General features: G+C 35.5%; 1 protein-coding gene across 1 annotated transcript in view; it reads right to left on the bottom strand.

Moving 5' to 3' along the window:
* MSH4 (mutS homolog 4) overlaps positions 1-15,399 on the bottom strand; it is a 121,152-nt gene that overhangs the window by 28,758 nt on the left and 76,995 nt on the right. The window contains exons 10-14 of the mRNA XM_025402654.1: positions 6,609-6,673; positions 5,295-5,464; positions 4,488-4,624; positions 3,460-3,563; positions 2,252-2,376 (exon numbers count right to left, since the gene is read on the bottom strand). Of these exons, the coding sequence (XP_025258439.1) occupies positions 2,252-2,376; positions 3,460-3,563; positions 4,488-4,624; positions 5,295-5,464; positions 6,609-6,673 (601 nt within the window). The remainder of the gene's footprint in view (positions 1-2,251; positions 2,377-3,459; positions 3,564-4,487; positions 4,625-5,294; positions 5,465-6,608; positions 6,674-15,399) is intronic.

Below are 15,399 nucleotides of genomic sequence, written 5' to 3'. Positions count from 1 at the left end.
GTAGACTAGGCATGGTGGCTCATGCTGGTAATCCCCGCACTTTGGGAGGTCGAGGAGGGCAGACTGCTTGATTGCTTGAGCTCAGGAGTTCAAGACCAGCCTAGGCAACATGGTCAAACCCTATCTCTACAAAATATATATATTAGCCAGGCGTGATGGCTCATGCCTGTAGTCCCAGCTACTTGTGGGGCTGAGATAGGAGGATCTCTTGAGCCTGGGAGGTGAAGACTGCAGTGAGCTGAGACTGTGTCACTGCACTCCAGCCTGGGTGACAAAGTGAGTCCCTGTCTCAAAAAAATAAAAATAAAAATAAAAAAGAACCAAGTACTCATTGATTGTACTTTAAAAATCATAATTTGTGGCCGGGTGCGGTGGCTCAAGCCTGTAATCCCAGCACTTTGGGAGGCCGAGACGGGCGGATCACGAGGTCAGGAGATCGAGACCATCCTGGCTGACACGGTGAAACCCCGTCTCTACTAAAAAATACAAAAAACTAGCCGGCGAGGTGGCGGGCGCCTGTAGTCCCAGCTACTCAGGAGGCTGAGGCAGGAGAATGGCGTGAACCTGGGAGGCGGAGCTTGCAGTGAGCTGAGATCCGGCCACTGCACTCCAGCCTGGGCGGCAGAGCGAGACTCCGTCTCAAAAAAAAAAAAAAAAAAAAAAAAAAAAAAAAATCATAATTTGTTACTGGTACTATAGAGTTGCACATTTACTCACTCTACCTTAAACACTACTTCCCTACTTTAAATATTATTTCAAATTTGGCACACTTAGCATTTATTTATGTATTTATTAGAGACAGGGTCTTGGTCTGTCACCCAGGCTGGAAAGCGGTGGCAAAATCATAGTTTACTGCAGCCTCAAACTCCTGGGTTCAAGCCATCCTCCTGCCTCAGCCTCCCAAGTAGCTGGGAATAGAGGCACCTGCCACAACTTCTCATCACTTTTTTTAAAAGAGATGAGGTCTTTCTATGTTGCCCAGACTGGTTTCAAATACCTAGCTTATAAGCTGAGGTAAGATTATAGAATAAAATCAAATATAAAAACAATTATTTATAAGCCTATGTAGAAATGTTGTATAAAAGGAAATTTCAGAGAATAGAGAAGATCAACACAAATAATTTGTTAATTTATAGAAACAAATAAGGATCAGGTCTCTATGGATACCACCTGAGGTGAGGCGAGGAGGAAGAGGGTGAAAGGATATGTGAAAACCAAAATGTTACATACCTTTATCTAAAATGCATAGATAAACTTGAAAACATTCATCATAAAAGTGAAGTTAGAAAAAAAATTTTAAGTATTTTCAAAAATTCATTCTTTATAGATATGGAGTTTCAGAATGATCCTTCTCAAACTAAAATGAAGCAATACTAAATCTCTTAATAGTTTAAAAAAAAAAAAAACTACCATTGGAATATCTGACCCCTAAAGTACAGTTTTGACCCAAAGGAAATATAAAAGTTTGAAAAGTTTTGGCCTATAAAATACCAATAGAAAAAGTTAATATTTCCATAAGAAATATGAAAAAATCTTTAGATACTTCCCATAAAACTAAATTAGCATAACATTTTATGAATTTTACTGCTGATTTACATTAGAAATTTCAATGTTTTTAATGTAATGAAGTCTACAATTATTCAACCATAATTATCACATACTAGTCCAGTAAATTTGCATACTGGAGTATGGTAATAACTGGTAAGTTAGATAAGAAATGTCAAAGCACTAACTCGAAGTATTCATTTAACATGAGAAAATTACTTAACATTTATATTCATGGCCTTTGTATAGATTTGGGATATAAAAATAAATTACATAATTCCTAATTTTGGTATGTTCACATCTAAGGAGCTAGTGGATTAAAATGCTCACTCTGGAGATGCATTTCTCTCTATTAATATTTATCACACTGCTTCTAATAAGTATTCAGATTTGAACTTTATAAATTTAGATCATAGTCATTTTTACCAAGGAGACAGCTCTTGCAGTCTTTCTTATTCGGGGAATCTTTAGTTTCTTGCAATTTTTTCTTTTTGGTTTGCCAATTTTTGAGAGAAAAATTTTTTACTTCAAAAAAAAATTTTAAGGGTAATCTCACTTTCTTTATTTTGTGTCTTTGTCTAGGACCAGAGGCAAAAGACTCTATTTCAAGTTAAAAATTTTAAATGGCATAACTATTATATCAAATTGTTTGAAAGGAATACAAATTTAAGTATGCAATATGTTTATTCCAAAGAAAGCAACTTACCATAGTCAGAAAGAGTGCAGGCATGAGCAAATGACAGTAGCATATCCAGCATTGACACAGTGTCAGATAGTTTATATAAGCAATGAATATGTTCATAAATCTCACTAAGCAGTTTGCACACTATCCTGAAAACACATGTTTGGTAAGACATGTAATAATGTTTTTTCAAAAGGGACACACATTGTAAGTGTAAAATAATATTAAATTCACTGCCTGAAGTAAAATAATATTCACACCTGAGTTATACACTATACATAAAGACTATTGTTCGACTGTCTCATTTTAGAGATGAGGAAATTGAAGTTTTTACTCAAGATCACAGCTACTTAGTGGCAAAGAATCTATCTTCTGGTGTATTAACATCACATTTTTGAAATAACTGCTTTTATGTGATATTAATAAAATAAGTTTTTATTATTAAAATATTTGATATAGGTCAAATCAAGCCCTCATTATACTTGGAAACATCCCATTTGCTAATCACTTTATGAATTTGCAAATGTTAAGTTCAACACAAAAGCTATATGCATTTTCTCTCTCACCCATTTTTTCTTTCTGTTTCGCACTTGTTCTCTCATCACACACGTGCACACAGACACAATATCTGAATAATATAATTTTTTTTATAAGGCAGAGTTATACTGCGATATAGTGCAAAAAGTTTTTCTCTTGTAAAGATAAATATGTACCCAAAACTTACTGTATATTAAAATGATTGTGGTACATGCCTTGAAATTGTCTTGAAAGCCCAACTTTTCTCTTTATTACCTCAGCCTAATAAGTGTTCTAAATCTTCTACTTCTTCTTTCTGGCTGTATTGCTATTTCATGACCAGCAAAAGAACTGACACTATTGTGATATTGCTATTCAATTATTACTATCAAGGTATAAGGAGCTGAGGACTTACAGACCATAGAAAAAGAATAAACTGAATGAAGCCCAGGTAAGCCCATGATGTGCCAAGTTCTACATCATGGTAGAATGCATATTACAGAAATATCAATTATAATAGTATTTGTTTGCAATTAGATCTTCCCCGAAGCTTCTGTGAGGCTCAGTGATTCTAATCACAAAGACAGACTTCCTTTGCTAACATACTTAATTCTACAATTGTCTGTAATTAGATAACAATTAAACTAATACAATTGTAACAGTTTCTCAAATTAAACCAATTTAATTCAATATTCAAATATTTCAAATGCTCTTACATATAAGTCATGTGATAGATTTCTCTCAAAGATTCTTGGCATCTTTCATTCATTTTAATTAAATCTGCTGATGTAAAGCTATAAGAATTTTTCACTTTAGAAATCTGCTGGGAGATTAAAAAACAAATGTCAAGATAAGTGCACACTACTATGAAATATAAGATTTTAAAGAACAGAAATATGGATATTTAAGTTAATCATTTTAATCTTTGAGATACGGTATCACAAAGAAAGTTCTAAATAACATTTGTGAAACATAAAAGGAAGATCACTTCAAAGGATAAAGTCAAATTTTTTTAACCCATACATTCATTTTTTTAAAGCAGGATATTTTGACCTAGTTCATCTGGGATGACTATTCTGATAGTTCTTAAAATGTTAAAAACACTACATCTTATTACCAAGTAACATGCATGATGGACATCGGAGATCCTCACTCCATCTCCGACACCTGTTGCAGCTCTTGTCCTATATCTGAACCTCAACTCAAATCTCTAATCTTACTCAAGCTCTAAAAGCCTGAAAGCTAAATGGTTTGTTCTTATCAAAAAGTACCCCCAGGAAGCAGACAGAACAAAGGTTAGAGTGGGTTAGACTTTCCCAAACTGGTATATTGTAAAGGAGCTATATAGGAAAAAATATTCCTGTGGTACAAAGGTTTGGAAATATTAGATTTTTTTTAAAGTTAAGTAGATTTCTTTACTTCAGGACTTTTTAAACCTTTAATAGGCAAATGGTGTGGTATTTTCCTAATTTCTTTTTTCATAAACAGCTTTTGGATGTTCTTTCTTCATTTTCCTTTTTTTCTTATACCAGGCTCCCAGAACTGTGGAAAACACTGAGTTTGATATTTCTGCAAAAGCTTATAAATCACTCTTAGATTAGTATATTAATTAGGTAGGTGGGTAGGAATAGAAGATGTCGAACATTCAGAAATTTGGCTTGTAAAACTCAAGATGTCCCAAAAATACGTAGATGTAATTCTATAAAATCAGCAACAATAATTTCCTAACCACTCTAAAATGAACCTTAATAAATTCTGAAGGAAGTTGATCATTAGGTAGGGCTAAACAGTCTGTAGTCATCTGGATGAAAAATCCTCGAGCAGAGCTAAAACTTGTCCTTAAAGGAAGACTATATTTTTCTCCAAGTTGTGATATCATTCCTGGTGACCAGAAACAAGAAAAACAAAAACAAAACAAAATAAATAAATTTTAATGAGAAAACCACTCTGTTTTAAAGTCATATGGTTTTTAAATTCTTATTGTTTTATACATAAATAAGAGGTCTTGTTGCTCTTTCAAACTCTAATAATTTTTTTTTTTTTTGAGACAGGATCTCACTCTGTCGCCCAACCTGAGCACAGTGGCACAATCATAACTTATTGCAATCTCAACCTCCTGGGCTCAAGTGATCCTCCTACCTCAACCTCCTGAGTAGCTAGTACGACAGGCATACATCACCATGACTGGCAAATTTTTTCAGTTTTTGTAGAGACAACGTTTTGTCTCTACAAAAGACTAGCTGTATGGCCAAGGCTAGTTTCAAACTCCTGGACTCAAGCTATCAGCCCTTCTTGGCCTCCCAAAGTGCTGGGATTACAGGCTTGAGCTACTACACATGGCAATGGAAGGTTTTCAAAAGGAGTTTAGTATGAAGGCTGCCACATATGCTGTTTCCTTAAATGGCACTACATGCGAAACTTATGTTTTGGTAACAAAAAATAAATGTAAAATATGTATGGCTAGTCATCAGCAGCAAAAAAGGACAGCATGTCCTGAAAAGGCTGTTTCATCCCTACAAAACAGAAAAACATTATCAAATAAATAAACTACCTGCTATGTCATCTACAATCTCTGTGTATGTTCTTCTTGCTATGTCAAGAAATTCATTTATGTTAGACCTCACTGCATAGCACTTCTGAGTCCTCATGTTCAGGCATCCTTTCATGTATCTTGCATCATCATTAATTACCGTTTTAATCTTTTCAAGTATGATTCCAAACCTAATATTAAGGCCAAAAGAAGAACATTATAGACAATAAGTCAAAGAGTTATTTTAATTTATAATTTGAATCACAGTTGATGATAGCAAATTTTTGTTCAAAGTTATTTTGAAATAATTAAGCAACAAATATTTAAATTTACTTAAGTTAGAGCTGTGACTATTTCATATTTAAACTGTTTCATCAGTCAGGACTAGTCTAAAACAGCATCAGGACCCCAAAAACAAATTCTACATCTGCTAATAGAGCTCATAAATTACATATACTGATGTGCCTGTGGGTACAAAATATATCTCTAAAGAACTGTTATAAAAATTCTAGCTTCATGCTCATTCATTCAATAAATATTAACTTACACCATGTATCAAGCACTTCGCTAGGTGAAGAGATTCAGAGAAGAATAACATATGATCCCTGCCTTCAGTAGAGGCAACGGTCACTAAACACATATGTAGACAGCATAACAGGAACCTCACAATTATCAGTGGTAAAGTGCAGTGATTATGCAAACCAGAAATCTGGTAACATATATTTTCAACTTTTCCTTCATTCCATTCTATATTTTATTTGTAATTAAGCCAGTTTTATTATTAACTTCAATGTGTGACCTCACACAGGGTATATTTCTTCAATTAATAGAAGAATAGTTCTTAGGTATCACAAATCTTTTAAGTTCAGAACCAAGATCTGGACTGAACCAGTAGTTCTTCAGTCCACAACTACTGCTAATAATTTAATAGTGTTAAAATTAAACAGTATTTAGATTGTATTCAATATTTATATCTATTATTTTTTGTTACATTAGACCCTTCAAGATTTAACAAAATGAAGAAATATATTTTTATTATTTGCAAGTATTTCCATGGAGAATGGCTTTAAAAAGAAATATTAAAATTGTGCATGGATTTCAAGTTCTCATGCTATTCTAATTGTCTTTTAACACAAATAATCAATGTGTTGTTACCCTATTTATTGTACTTATAACATGAAATGTACAATTAGAATTCTGATGAATAGGTTAAAGATTCTGTTAACCAAAACTCAAGTAATTGTTCCATAGAATACAACTAGAGTATTTAAAATCAGTTATGATCAGGAAGAGGAGAATAATCTTATTTTTTAATAACAGTTGAGTGACAAAGACCTCTTGTCTTCCAAGGAACCATAGTAAGCTCTTAATAAAGGTGTGTTACAGTTCTTCATAGCAATCTAGTAAAAAATAAAATAAAAAAGTTAAGGATAATCAATTACAAGATCATTCAAACATATTATTTTACATTTGTTTAATACTTTATAGTTTACCAAGTGCTTTCTTCATTTCCTCATTTATATCCTCATAAAATATATTTTTAGCTATATAGCTGAGGATAGACAGTATCTTTCCCTTTTTCCAGATAAAGAGTACATGACTAATAAGTGCCATTCACTGCTTATTATAATTTTTATTTTTCTTGCCTCCCTACTAATTGTTAACACCTGACTACTTATAGATATAGGTACTTAAACAACTACTGTTGTACATTTAGAGTACTCTACATATAATTCCAAAATTTAGGTTAGATATACATTAAACAAAAAAATGCTTTGTATATTCATAAATAGAGTAATTTCTCAATTCTTGTATAGCAAAAATAGGAATTTTATTTTGCTTAATGAAAACTATGAGGGGTCACTAACTAAATAAACAGAAAAGAAGAGGGGAAAGTATATGTAGCTTGAGTATTACCTCTGTTTTTAGTTTGATATGAAGCAATGGTAATAACTTTTTTTGCTTATGAACAGAAAATAATATGCACAGACAGATAACTAAAAAATTCACCAAAACTGAAAGAAAAAAATTAAATCTATCGTTCCAAAGACAAACATTCCAAATATTACAGTATATTTCCTGCCAGTATCTAAAATAAATAATTTTATATCATTGTATGCTCCTTCCCCAACCCCTGACTTAATCCAGGTTGAGTATTTCTTACCCAAAATGCTTGGGATCAGAAGTTTCAGATTCTGGATTTTTTTCAGATTTTGGAATATTTGCATATGTACACAATGAGATATCTTGGAGATTAAACCTGAGTCTAAACATGAAAATCATTTATGTTTCATGTACACCTTATACACATAGCCTGAGGTAATTTTATACAACACTTTAAATAATTTTGTGCATAAAAGTCTGTGTACATGAAACCACCAGAAAGCAAATGTGTCACTATTTCAGTCACTTATTTGTGATTGTTTAGCATCACTATCATTCCCAGCTCTGAATTTATATGCTACCAATAAGCAATCATTTTTTAACATTTATTTACCCATAAGTACTTAACAGTAAAAAAAAAAAAAAAAATGACATACTATTAATACAGTGAAAAAATGTGTTCAGGGTAACAGCACGGTAGCACCCCCAGAGTACCTGCATTAGCTCTTAAACGACAGCAACAACTAACAATTTTCAGTATCCACCTATGATGCTATATTTTGATTAAGAGGTTACAGTAAGCTGTACTTTATTTTTCTAAGTGAGATTAAACATCAGAAACAGTTAAGGGACCAGGAAGTGGGTATGCTAAGGATATGGAGGCATTTTGCTGGCCAGCTTTTTAAAATGTTTCCTCTAGAGTCATCTGCTTCATTAATAATGGTTTTTGTCATAGAAATTTCTGTTTAATTTTATAACTGACATGATTTCTTGTTCTGTTATGAATGTGTGCTGCTCCATTCTTATACAGTAAAAATAGGAATTTTATTTTGCTTAATAAAAACTGTAGATTTTCAACAAGCCCATCACACATTTTTACCATATATATAGGCATTTTTTTCTGCAGTGTTACAACACCATCTTCATCGTCATTACTGTCATGATCACCTTGAATCAGAACCATTTTGTCTATTTCATCATCTGTTGATTAATGAACAGCTGGAGCCTCATTATTGATGTTAAAAATGTCAATTGGCCTGGCGCCATGGCTCACACCTGTAATCCCACCACTTTGGGGAACAAGGTGGACAAATTGCTTGAGCTCAGGAGTTCAATATCAGCCTGGTCCACATGGCAAAACCCTATCTTTACCAAAAATACAAACAATTAGCTGGGCATGGTGGTGCATGCCTGTGGTCCCAGCCACTCAGGAGGCTGAGGTGGCAGGATGGCTTGAGTCTGGGAGGCAAACGTTGCAGTGAGCTGAGATTGCACCACTGCTCTCCAGCCTGGGTGACAGAGTGAGACCCATCACAAATAATAAATAAATAAATAAATAAATAAATAAATAAATAAATAAATAAATACAAACTTCAACACCCACTTCTTCCAGCTTACTGACAGACTCTGGAAGTATACATTTTGCATATTTTGGGAGGTCAGACATAATTTTTTCTCACTTGACATATGGAATCCTACAAAGTCACCACCTTGTTTTATCATCATCATTGAACAGCATCACAGGCCAGAGGTTGTGCCAGGCATGTACAACCATGTCTTTAGTAACTATGTTGCAAGCACTGGCAACAGCATATACGGCCTTCTTCATACTAAACTCCTTTTGAAAACCTTCCATCTGTAATCCCAGTGACTCAGAAGGATGAGGCAGGTGGATTGCTTGAGGCCAGGAGTTCAAGACCAGCCTAGGCAACATAGCGAGACCCCTGTCTATAAAAAAATTTTTTTTAATTAGGTGAGTATAGTGACATATGCCTGTACTCCCAGCTACTCAGGAAAAGTGGGAGGATTACTTGAGCCTAGACGTTCAAGGGTGCAGTGTGCCATGATTGTGCCACTGTACTCCAGCCTGGGCACAGAGCAAGACTGCAACTGTAAAAAAAAATTCCACGTCTATGCTTCTGTTCACTGCTGCTAGCACGCTGTTCAAGAAAGTGTTTTTAAATTTACAAGAATAAAACAAACAACTTCATTAAAAAGTAAGCAAAGGACATGAACAGACACTTTTCTAAAGACATACATGTGGACAACAAACATGAAAATAAAGCTCAGTATCACTGATCATTAGAGAAATGTGAATCAAAACCACAATGAGATACCATATCACACCAGTCAGAATGGCTATTATTAAAAAGTCAAAAAACAACAGATGCTGGTGAGCTTGTAGAGAAAGAAGAACATTTATACACTGTTGGTGTATGAATGTAAATTAGCTCAACCATTGTGGAAAGCAGTGTGGCAATTCCTCAAAGAACTGAAAACAGAGATACCATTCGACCCAGCAATCCCATTACTGGGTATATACGCAGAGGAATATAAATCGTTTTACCATAAAGACAAATGCACATGAATGTTCAGTGCAGCACTGTTCACAATATAGCAAAGACATGGAATCAACCAAATACCCATGAGTGACAGATTGGATAAAGAAAATGTGGTATATATATACATCATGGAATACTATGCAGCTATATATATATATATATATATATATATATATATATATATATATACACATCTTTTGCAGGGACATGGATGGAGCTGGAGGCCATTATCCTTAGCTAATTGATACATGAACGGAAAATCAAATACTGCATGTTTTCACTTAGAAGTGGGAGTTAAATGATGAGAACTCATGGACACAAAGATAGGAACAACAGATAATGGCGTTTGCTTGAGGGTGAAGGGTGAGAGGAGGAAGAGGAGCAGAAAAAATAACTATTGGGTACTAGGCTTAGTACCTTGGTGGTGAAATAATCTGTACAACAAACACCCAAGACACAAGTTTACCCACATAACAAACATGCACATGTACCCTCAAAACTAAAATAAAAATTAAAAATATTTTAAAAAGTGTTTTTATATTTACTCTTCATTGATCTAAGGATACTCTCATCGCAGTCACATGGCTGAATTAATGAAGTCACATTTAGGGGAAATTATATGGCATAAACATTATTTTTGATGAAAATTGCAGCTGGAGGATTAACAGAAGAGTTGTCAAGGAGTAACAGGATATTTCAATCATCATCCAATCCGGATTCCCTGCAGTGAGCACGAGCTGCTGATGTAAAATGTTTGTGAGACCAATTGGAAAAAAAAAAAAAAAAAATGTCCCTGGTGATTCAGGCCTCTTTGTTAGCATAATAATGAACTGGTAAGAAATTCACTCCTTGAAAACTGAGGACATAAGGTTTTACCTATGACAGCACATTTACACTTACATGCGCCTGCTGCACTAGCACAGCCCAGCATAGTTGTTTTCTGTCCTTGGCATCCTTAATTCCCACAGGGGCTGCTTCATCACCTGTAGTCAGTGTCTTTCTGAGGCAATAATGCCAAAACAATGATGTTTAATCAGCATTATCGATTTGTTCTGGCATCAGATTTTCATCAGCAATGACCTTGGCAAACTCATCAATGAATTTCTCCAATGCTTCATGATCAGCAGATGCTCAATTACTATAAATCTTAAAAAATTTAATGTCATTTTCTTCTTAAATTTCTGCAACCAGCCTGTTAAATATTGACAGTTCCTTTCAATTTTCATTTCATTGTGATATATCTTCACTTGTTTCCTGATCAGTATACCATTAAGTGACATGTGTTCACTGCAAAGCAGATGGACCCATTCTTTCTTTCTTTTTTTTTTTAAATGTTATGCAGTGTTTTTCTATTTTTCATTAGCTTCAATTCATCACTTGCAGCATAGAACTGAAACAGTTTATCCGTTTGTTTCTTTAGGTCATATCTGGCAGTCATTCTAACAGCATACACTTCTTTAAGACCTTTCACACTTATACCATTATCCAGTTTCTCCAACAGCTTGACTTTCTGTGTTATATATAAACGTTTAAGTGATTCCTCTTTTTCTTATCACTGTTACTGCAGGCCTTTATGACATTTTCTTTGTTTTGTTTTTTGTTTTTTTATCTTAACCACTAGACCAAGCAGGCAATAAGCAAAAAACAGTAATGCACATCAGTCTTGGCCCTATGTGGGACATCATGGAAACTTGCCATTGGCACATCTGACCTGCCACTGTGTCATTGTATTACCCTTTGTGGGCATGTTTGCAGAGAATAATCTGGGAGTGCACAGAAAAGATATATTACAGATGAAGGGAGCTGGGAGGGTCTTTTTTCCCTTGAGGATGCTGAATAAACTGTGTTGAGTACTTGCATTTTGCCTGCAACCCATTATGTAAGATCAAGATGTAAAATTTTCCACTTGTGACATCACATTGGTACTCAAAATGTTTCTGAATCTGGAGCATTTAAAATTTTTAACTTTTCGGTTAGGAATGCTCAACTTACACTATATCATACATATAAAAAACTTTTCAAGGCAAAAATGTTTAATAATTCATAATATGTCAGTCTATGGAAAGAAAATAGTCTCTTCCTGTAATTATTGCAGTTCTACTCTACTTACAATTTCTCACTGACATAAATAAATAATACTGTAACAATTATAAATAAACAATACCATTGTCGGACATAAATACTGGCCAACATTTCTGAAAAGTTCTTTCAGACAAATCTCTAGAAGTAGTACTACGGGATCAAAAGATATATGTCATAAACATTTCCAGTACAATTTCCTGTAAAGTACGTGAAATTTGTATTTTTATCAGCTATTTAATAAGTTGTCTATCTCATAGATTTCTAATTAGAAATGAGTTACATCCATTAAGATAAACGAAAATGTCTGCTTCTTTGACAGATAAGAACTATGGTTTTAATTGGTATTGCTTCGATTAATAATGAGGTTAATATTTTTGGTACTATTTATTAATCACCTTGATTTCCTTCTTCGGGTCATTTTCCATATTTCCATTGGCTTTTCAATATTTTCTTATGAAATTACATGAGTTTTATGATGACAGAAATTAGTATTTTGTCTGTCTGATATGGTTAGGCTTTGTCTCCCCACCCAAATCTCATCATAAATTATAATCCCTATAATTCCCACAATCCCTGCTTTTCCAGGGAGAGACCAGATGGAGGTAATTGAATCATGTGGGCAGTTTCCCTCATGCTATTCTCATGATGGTGAGTGAGTTCTCACAAGATCTGATTGTTTTATAAGTGTATGGTAGTTCCTCCTGCATTCCCTCTCTTTCCTGCTGCCTTGTAACAAAGTTTCCTTGTTTCCCCTTCTCCTTTTGCCATGATTGTACCTTTCCTGAAGCTTACCCAGCCATACTGAACTGTGAGTAAATTAAATCTCTTTCCTTTATGAATCACCCAGTCTTGGGTAGTTCTTTACAGCAGTATGAAAACAGACTAATACACTGTCATTTGTTATAATTTTTTCCTATCTTTGCCTTTTACTTTGCTTTTGACATACCAAAGTTTAAAATTTGTGTTTCATGAAATCTCTCAATATTTTTCTGGTGATTTATTCCATTTATTTCATTACAGGAAAGGTGATAACATTTTTGAAGTCTTTTGCCACATTACTTTAACTATATATATTTGTATTAGTCCATTCTCATGCTGCTAAGAAAGACATACCCAAGACTGGGTAATTTATAAAGGAAAAAGGTTTAATTGACTCACAATACCACATGACTGGGGAGGCCTTACAGTCATGGCAGAAGGTGAATGTGGAGCAAAGTCATGTCTTACATGGCAGCAGGCAAGAAGAACATGTGCAGGGGAACTCCCCATTTAAACAACCATCAGATCATGTGAGACTTATTCACTACCAGGAGAAAAGGGTGGGGGAAACTGCCCTATGATTCAATGATCTCCACCCGGCCCTGTCCTTGACATGTGGGGATTATTATAACTCAAGGAGAAATTTGGGTGGGGACACAGCCAAATCATATTATTCTGCCCCTGGCCCCTACCAAATCTCATGTCTTCACATTTCAAAACCAATCATTCCTTCCAAAGAGTCTCCCAAAGTCTTAACTCATTTCGGCATTAACTCAAAAGTCCACAGTCCAAAGTCTCATCTGAGACAAGGCAAGTCCCTTCCGCCTATGAGCCTGTAAAACTGAAAAGCAAGTTAGTTACTTTCTAGATACAACTGGGGTACAGGCATTGGGTAAATACACCCATTTCAAATAGGAGAAAATGGCCAAAATGAAGGGGCTACAGGCCCCATGTAAGTCCAAAATCCAGTGGGACAGTCAAACCTTAAAGCTCCAAAATGATCTCCTTTGACTCCATGTCTCACATACAAGTCACACTGATGCGAGAAGTGGGCTCCCACAGCCTTGAGCAGCTCCACCCTTGTGCCTTTGCAGGGTACAGCCCCGTGAACCCTGCAGTTGCTTTTAAGGCTGGTGTTGAGTGTCTGTGGCTTTTCCAGGTGCATGGTACAATCTGTCAGTGGATCTACCATTCTGGAGTCTGGAGGATAGTGGCCCTCTTCTCACAGATCCACTAGGCAATGCCCAAGTAGGGACTCTGTATGGGGGCTTTTGCCCCACATTTTCCTTCTGTGCTCTCCTGAAAGAAGCTCTCCATGAGGGTCCCGTCCCTGAAGCAAACTTCTGCCTGGACATCCAGGCATTTCCATACATCCTCTGAAATCTAGGTGGAGGTTCCTAAACCTCAATTCTTGACTTCTGTATACCTGCAGGCTCAACACCACATGGAAGCTGCCAAGGCTTGAGGCTTGCATTCTCTGAAGCCATGGCCCAAGCTGTATGTTGGCCACTTTTAGCCATAGCTGGAGCAACTGGGATGCAGAGCACCAAGTCCCTAGGCTGCACAGAGCAAGGGGGCCCAGAAAACCATTTTTTCTTCCTAGGCCTCTGGACCTGTAATGGAAGGGGCTGCCACAAAGGTCTCTGATATGACCTGGAGACATTTTCCCCATTGTCTTGGTGATTATTAACTTTTGCCTCCTTGTTACTTATGCGAATTTCTTCAGCTGGTTTGAACTTCTCCCCAGAAAATGGGATTTTCTTTTCTATTGTATCCTCAGGCTGCAAATTTTCCAAACTTTTAAGCTCTGCTTCCTCTTGAATGCTTCACTGCTTAGGAATTTCTTCTCCCCAGATACCCTCTCTCTCAAGTTCAAAGTTCCACAGATCTCCAGGGCAGGGGAAAATGCTGCCAGTCTCTTTGCATAGCAAGAGTGACCTTTATTCCAGTTCCCAAAAAGTTCCTCATCTCCATCTGAGACCACTTCAGCCTGGACCTTGTTGTCCCTCTCACTATCAGCATTTTGGTCAAAGCCATTCAACAAGTCTCTAGGAAGTTTCAAACTTTCCTACAATTTTCTGTCTTCTGAGCCCTCCAAACTGTTCCAGTCTCTGCCTGTTACCCAATTCCAAAGTTACTTCCATATTTTCAGGTACCTTTACAGCAGCACCCCACTCTACTGGTAAAATTTACTATATCAGTCTGTTCTCAGCTGCTAATAAAGACATACACATTACTGGGTAATTTATAAAGGAAAAAGGTTTAATTGACTCACAGTTCCACATAGCTGGGGAGGCCTCACAATCATGGCAGAAAGCAAATGAGGAGCAAAGTAACATCTTACATGGCAGTAGGCAAGAAGAACATGTGCAGGACAACTCTGCTTTATAAAATCATCAGAACTTGTGAGACTTATTCACTACCAAAAGAACAGTATGGGAGAAACCACTCCCACGATTCAATCATCTCCACTAGGCCCTGCCCTTGAAATGTGGGGATTCTTACAATTTAAGGTGAGATTTGGGTGGAGACACAGCCAAACCATGTTAATATTTATTAGAATAATTTCTATAATAAAATTATTCCATATTTTTCATTATTTCTCTTTCAAAATCAGTTCCCTTTATCACTTTAACAAAAACAAGTTTTACACAGTGTAGTATTTAAAAGTTAATGAGAAAATAATCATCTTGTAACCATCAGAGTAATAATTACTTCAGGTAAGAGTCATCAATTTATTCTACAATCAATTAGTGGAAGTTTGATGAGGATGGGGTTATTTACACATTCTCAATATAACTCTCCATAGATTAATAACTTATTAATCACAAAAGAAAATC

Source organism: Theropithecus gelada, chromosome 1 (genome assembly GCF_003255815.1).
Source record: "Theropithecus gelada isolate Dixy chromosome 1, Tgel_1.0, whole genome shotgun sequence".
Lineage (NCBI taxonomy): Eukaryota > Metazoa > Chordata > Mammalia > Primates > Cercopithecidae > Theropithecus > Theropithecus gelada.
This window is presented reverse-complemented; position numbering and strand designations above follow the sequence as displayed.